Genomic DNA, 6,868 nt, shown 5'->3' on the forward strand with positions numbered 1-6,868 from the left:
TTCATTTAATTTGTCCAATAAATTACGCATGTAAATACACATCATTTTTTATCGTTTGATACACCTAAAGTGTTAGAATTAACAAAACTTTTTACGTATCAAAAAAATTATTTTAAGATAACTAAGGGTGTATTTTCCACATGTTTCTCTAGAGGTTTTCCAAAATAATAATAATAATAATAATAGTAATCCATTTTTCAAAATAATTATTTTCCACATGTTTCTAATTTCATAAGTTTTATAATTATAAACACAGACTCATCCCAAAACTTACCAAAGAAACCGATAACTATTGGTTTGATAATTATTTTTTCCACACTTACGACAAATGTATACTCCCTTAATTAAACAAATTCAACCTAAGTTTGTGTAAACGTACATGTATGATAAAGGTTACCTCAAAATTAATACAAATATGTATATGAGCACATTTTGCTTAAACCCTTTTTAATTGATCACGAGTTTGTCGATGAACTCCTGAGATACCGTATAATATTCAGGTACCGGAAGATCAAGTTCTGAGCAAATAAAACGGATTATCTCCCCGGTCAAAACCCCACCAGACAACTGGTTTAATGTCACACTAATTGCAAACCTGTTGTTTATATCGCAATATCCAGTTGACCCACCGAAGCCCGCATGACCGAACCCAAATACCGAGCCCTCGGTTTCGGTGACCCTTTTAAACCCGAGCCCAAATTTCCCATTCGAAGAGATTAAATCCTTATAATCTCCACTTCCCAAGAATGCGTCATGAATTTTAGATTTTGGATTGTCAAAAAATTTAGGGTTGGAATGTTGGTTGTGGGTACCGGAGTTGGAATCTTTCGGGTTATTGGAGGGGAATGTGGGGTGGTGGGGGTGGCTTCCAAGTAGTGGGAGGGAGGAGGAGTGGGGTGGAGGGACTGTGCCGCCATCCACGAGGGTGGCATAATAGCGGGCCAATGCACGAGCGGAGAAGTGGCCGTTGGCGGCCGGTAGTATGGCACGACGGACATTGAGAGCATTGGACAAGGGAATGAAGCTTGCAAGGATTTCCGGCGAGAGGGAGGAAGGCATGTCGCCGTAAGGTTGTTTCATGGTGGTAGCGGTTGCAACAGCATTCTTAGTAAATTCAGTTATATCTAACGTAAGAGTTGCCATACGTGATTCTACACCTGGATTTCAAATAAATATCAAATTTTGTTACGAACTGACACACATATAAAATATAGAAAAACATTTGTATTTTTAAAATTTTATCGGTTTAATCAAGTTAACTTTTTTCTTATAGTAATCATATAATTATATATTTTTTTACCTGTCTAAAATACCACTTTCCCCGGTGGTTTAGACAGGAAAGAAAAATAAAAAAAAATAATAAGAAAAAGCCCACAACTTAGTTTTAAAATTTTATCAATTTAACCAACCAAATTTGACATTTTTTGATTTGGCCACTCAATTATCTCTGTAAATAATCATAAAAGAATAATTAATAAAATGGAGAGCTGGGAAAGTGGGTTTTCTACATTATAAGGAAAAGTACAATGAATTAATCGCTACTTAAAGCAATTAAGTGCCTTAATTGAAAAAAATGCTGAAATTATTTTTTTTTTCCTTTATTTTTGCACAAATCTACTATAATAAATGAAAATAAAAGTTTTTTTGCCACATGTCCTCTTCTCCTTCATTTGGACACATGACATTTTCTAACACTTTTAAATTTTCTATTTTCCATTTGTCATTTTATTGTATTTTTCATTTTATTAAATTAAAATTCCACATTTAATATGTAAAGTAATATATATGTAAGGTATTTATTAGAAATGTTTATATATGTAATGTATCCAATACATTAAAGCCTCATTAATTTTAATAATTCAAAAAATTTCTCATTTTTCTTTTAAATTCAAACTTTTCAAATTGTTAAAATTTTATATTTAATTTGTTTAAAATAAACCTACATAATACATGGGTCTCACACCTAGTGTGTATAATACAAGTCCTTGTGGAATGAGTTGTCAAATAATTTAATGAATCATACCAGGAGGAATCCCTATATAAAACTCGCCTTCCACGTTAAGTGGTCGTACAAAAGCTTCCTCAAGAATATCCTGGAATTTCTTCCCGGATGCATGCTGCAACGTTAAGAACATAAACATCAATGAGAAAAACAAAAAAAATTGAAAAACAAATCTATAAATTGTTGGTCACACCAGAAAGGTGGTATACATGGTCTCAATGTGCAAAAGACATAAATGTCCATCTCATACTCATAATCAAAATAGCCCTACAAAGCTTTTACCAAATACAGATATTACTAAAGAGAAAATAGATTATGCATAATGATACCTCAATGATTCCACCACATAGCCAGCCATATGATAGAAAATGATATATCTGTTCACGACCAGGTTCGGTTTCTGGAGCCACCTTCGCAATTCGTTTTATACACGCATCCCAATCACAAAGTAACATAGGATCTTCTTGGTATATGTCAGAAAGAGCATTGTGAAGACCAGATGTATGATTAAGTATATGATGAACCTGAGGGAAAAAAAAGGAAATCTGTCACACTTATGTAAATAAAATTGCAACATTATAAATTAAATATAATACAAAAGGAAAACACATAAAGAAACCATCCCTGGATCTTACCTAATTTGTTTCACAAATGCGTATACAAAAACAAATGTTGTTGGGATAAAACCACCCGAAACCCTAAACCATAACCTATGATCTATAATCTTTCATGGTTTAGGGTACACACGTGGCTGATATAAGAGCTTGATGCCCACAAGGAGCCCAATCCAAATTGGAATGGAAACTCTCTTACCCTTGCTTGTTTCTAAAGATACCATTGGAGACGTTTCACTAATGTTTGTTCTAGTGAAATCAGATTATATATAAAGATGGTGTTTAAAAATTAGAGAAAATAAACATTGGGAGATAGGGATAACCTTTATATGATCTTTTCCATTTGTACCAAACTCCGGCCAAATTTTTGCAACATTCTCGTCAAACTTCATTTTCCTATGATGAATATGCATGTTGGTTAATATTTACTTGCATGACAGGATCCCATACAAGATCCCTTCATGGGAGCTAAATATATACAATTTGACAAATATACTCTTTATCGGCTAGCCAATGCATCATTCCTGCTGTGACACCCTTAGTGGCAGAAAAAACAGGAAATAAGGTATCGGGCTGAACTGGACGAGGGTCATCTTTTCCCATGACTCCAGCTGCAGTATCAATGATCACTTTCCCTTCTTTGTATGCACAAACCTAACAAACATAATTCATGTACATTACTCTTACAATTGACAGATAAAAGAAAAAAAAAGACTAAATCAAGCTTCTATATATTTTATTAGCATCAAGTTGAAAGTTTATATCCCTCGTATAAACTATCAAGTGGCGTTTGTTACAGGGGGTGACCATACATGGGCAAGCAATACAAACTTTCTAAGGTTATTTTCAATGAAGAGAAAGAGAACAACGAGGGCATGAACGTCTTTTTGCACAAACCTGGATTCCAAGTATTCTACCAGCATTCCCTAATTCGACCAACAGGCGCCTAAGCTTGTCCTCCACAGCAGAATGAACTGGACTTTGATCAGAGACCCATTTTGTACTCGAGGATGATTCAGTATTCATGTTGCTGAAACAGAAAAATAGCTGGTGTACAGTATATACAAGGATATCACCAAATACGATTAAAGAATCAGTAGCAACTGGTTAGAACAGATTGAGCAAAATATCTCTTGATATTTAGATATCTTATGTGAACACTAATCGAGGATGAAAGCCATGATACGATGTAAAATACTCTTATATACTTGTCTCGATAATGGAGTAAAGTAGTTTCTTCAATATTGACGACCAAGGGGACAGGAGAGGAAGAAGAAATGAGCTTACGTGATTGAAGAATTTTCTATGTTGAAAAAGAAACGTGGCCCGATGGCTGTTTCCCAGTTCTCATTACAGCAATCCGATTTTGCTTTTACAATCCTATATGGAGCGATGGCGCCGACGTTTAGTGAGGAAACAAAACCTCCAAAAGGTAGCCAAAGTGGGTATTGCAAATTTACAATTTACACACAATCCTCTTTTTCACGTGTTAAAATAAAACCTTACTATTATTCATGTTAGATGTAACCAACAAAACTTGGGTTAAATAGTTAAATACTTAAACAAGCATAATCGAAGATTTGAATTCAACAAAATCTAGAAGCTTAGATGAGATGAGACTAGGTAAAGTATTGAAAGAAGTCAAAGTCATAAGCATGTGAGATGTTGAGTTTTGTACCAAAAGGACGTGTTTCAAAAATGTAATTATGAGAAGAGAAATTAAATATTTTTTTTACTTTTGTTCATATACATCATTATACCTAACTAGTTTATAACTCGTGGAAACCACGGTTACAAAATTAATTAAATATTGATAGTAAAAAATTCAAAATTATTAATCAATTATTTTATATAAAATTTTAAATACATTATTAATTAAGAGATTTTTTTATTAGTTATGTAAAATTATAATTATTGATTCAAATAAATATGTGGATATAATTTATCATATATATTAGACTCTTTTTATTTGTGAACTAATGAAAATAATAATATAAAATTTAAAATTTAAAATAAAGAATAAATAGATTGACAAATACCATCACATTAATTAGGAGGTTTAATGAATTTAAAATAGAGAATTAATAGAATGACAAGTGGCATCATATTAATTAGGGGTTCTAATATTATGACACTTGGCAAAAAGACTACTATTTTATTAGTATATATTAAATAATGGCATATGTCATATTAAATATTAAAATATCATTAAATGAGAATTAAATGTTACACATGTCACTATTTAATAGGATATGAAGATTTATAGGAATAAATTATGAAAATGATGTGCTTTTAGAAATAATTAGCTTTATACTCGTCTGGAGGACGGTTGACCGATGTAACAGAAAAATATTAATTTTACTTACATTTATATCATCATTATGTAATTTGTTACCATGCATTATACAATAGCAAATTTACCCAAATAAACAACATATGAATGAAAAAAAACATTAAAAGAAAATAAAATAAATAGAATAGCTAACGATTAACAGACAATTAAATGAAATTAAGTTAAAAACAGAACAAGTGAAATCTATTATATTGTTTAATTACTTTAAAATTAGTTAGGAATATTATTATCAATAAACTCCTCACACAATCGTGTAAGCGGATACTTCTTTGGTAGTATTGAAGATCCGATACACGATTTTTTAGAAGAATCAACTTCAATATCAGCAAAACCACCTAATTGTATAAATATAAAAACGACAAAAAGAATTACTCTAAATCCATATTTACAGTTTTTGTACAGCTCATGACGTCTTACACGACAACCCTCCTTCTCCTTCTCATGTTCCTCTTTCTTCGACCCAGGAAGACAATAACCGCAGAAGTTACGCTCCCGATTATTCATGAATTGCACAACCACTTTCTCTCTTAATTGGTCTATATAACTCCCATCTCTTTGTGTGACATTTACTGGATTGGGGATTCGTCTTTACCAACAAATTCCTCCTCTTATCTCAGAATCAGAGATTCAATTGTCTACTCGTCTTCTTCTCCAACCCAATCTAAGTTAGGTTCACAAATATACCCATATTTAACACCATTATAAATGAGAAAGCACAAACTCCATTTTGAAACATCAACCTTTATATTTATTTTCACCATTTTATCATATATGTATATCTACATTAAGCCAATATCAAAATCGATATAAAAAGGACAACAATACCCCTTAATCCATTTTCTTTGCCTTTGTCTAACATAGTAGCAAAAATTGTCTCATATGGTATCTTGTGACAACCCGAAGTTCGTTCCATTATTTGTAACCCTTTTCGTTAATACATTCGTCGTTTTCAATTTCGTTTCCGTTCACGTCATTAAATTAAGTCATAAATGTGGGATTTCTATTATGACTTAATGGGTGTCCTAACGCGTTTAGAACTCATATTAACACCCCATTCTAGTAATCAGAATACTTTTAGAATCGACCATATCGGGTTACGGCAACTTAATCGGGTGCGACCAAAAGCCACGTCTAACGTCGGTATCGGGCAGAATTCCACCGTGTCCCAAACCTGGAACATATTTAAAGTGGATTAAGCTTCCATTTGAAGCTTTTGCACTCTCTCACTACTCTCTCTCTAACCTCTCTCCTCAATCCAAACTTGAGGTCCAAAATCATCAAATTAAGGCTCCAATTCATCAAGGTAACCTCCCTAACTCATAGATTAGCATCCTTAGCCTTCAAATTCGTGTTTAATCTATGGAAAAGGACCATGTTCATGTGTTTACGGCCCTAGAACATGCTTGGTCCGTAAACACACATAAAGGGGGTTTTGAGCCTTAAAATCCTTCCAATCCACCCTTGGAGCTTAGATATGGCTAAATGACTTAAGGGAACGGACTTAGAACACCTTGAATCCAAATTTTGAGGAGTAAACATGAGTTTACTGCCCAAGAACATGCTTGGGCCGTAAACTCATCTTCATGGGGAGTAAACTCAAATTTGAGTGTTTAAATGCCACTTAAACACACCAATAGCATTGGATTAAATTCTAGAACCAACCACAATCGATTTAGGGGCCATAAACATGATGAAAACCCTCCCTTTAGGAGCTTACGGCCGTAAACCCCCCAAGAATGGGTTCCTGGGCCGTAAACTCACATACACAAGTCAGATGATGCCCTAAATTCATTCTAAGGCTTGTAAAATTGGTTTGAATCACATGTGATTAATCTAGAGCCACAAAATCATGTAAGGAATGGTCACATAGGAGCTTACGGCCGTAAACTCCTAGTTTAC

At 33.3% G+C, this 6,868-nt stretch overlaps 1 protein-coding gene across 1 annotated transcript; it reads right to left on the reverse strand.

The window, feature by feature from the left end:
- Positions 1-299: 299 nt before the first annotated feature.
- LOC145053074 (uncharacterized) lies at positions 300-3,839 on the reverse strand. The gene is made up of 6 exons (XM_079001047.1): positions 3,514-3,839; positions 3,113-3,270; positions 2,940-3,012; positions 2,332-2,526; positions 2,024-2,117; positions 300-1,157 (listed from the first exon to the last, which is right to left on the reverse strand). Exons 1-6 carry the CDS (start codon positions 3,640-3,642, stop codon positions 448-450), a joined length of 1,359 nt encoding a protein of 452 aa, XP_078857173.1. The 5' UTR covers positions 3,643-3,839; the 3' UTR covers positions 300-447.
- Between the last annotated feature and the right edge of the window lie 3,029 nt (positions 3,840-6,868).

Source organism: Lactuca serriola, chromosome 5, assembly GCF_051521515.1.
Source record: "Lactuca serriola cultivar US96UC23 chromosome 5, Lser_US96UC23_V15, whole genome shotgun sequence".
NCBI lineage: Eukaryota > Viridiplantae > Streptophyta > Magnoliopsida > Asterales > Asteraceae > Lactuca > Lactuca serriola.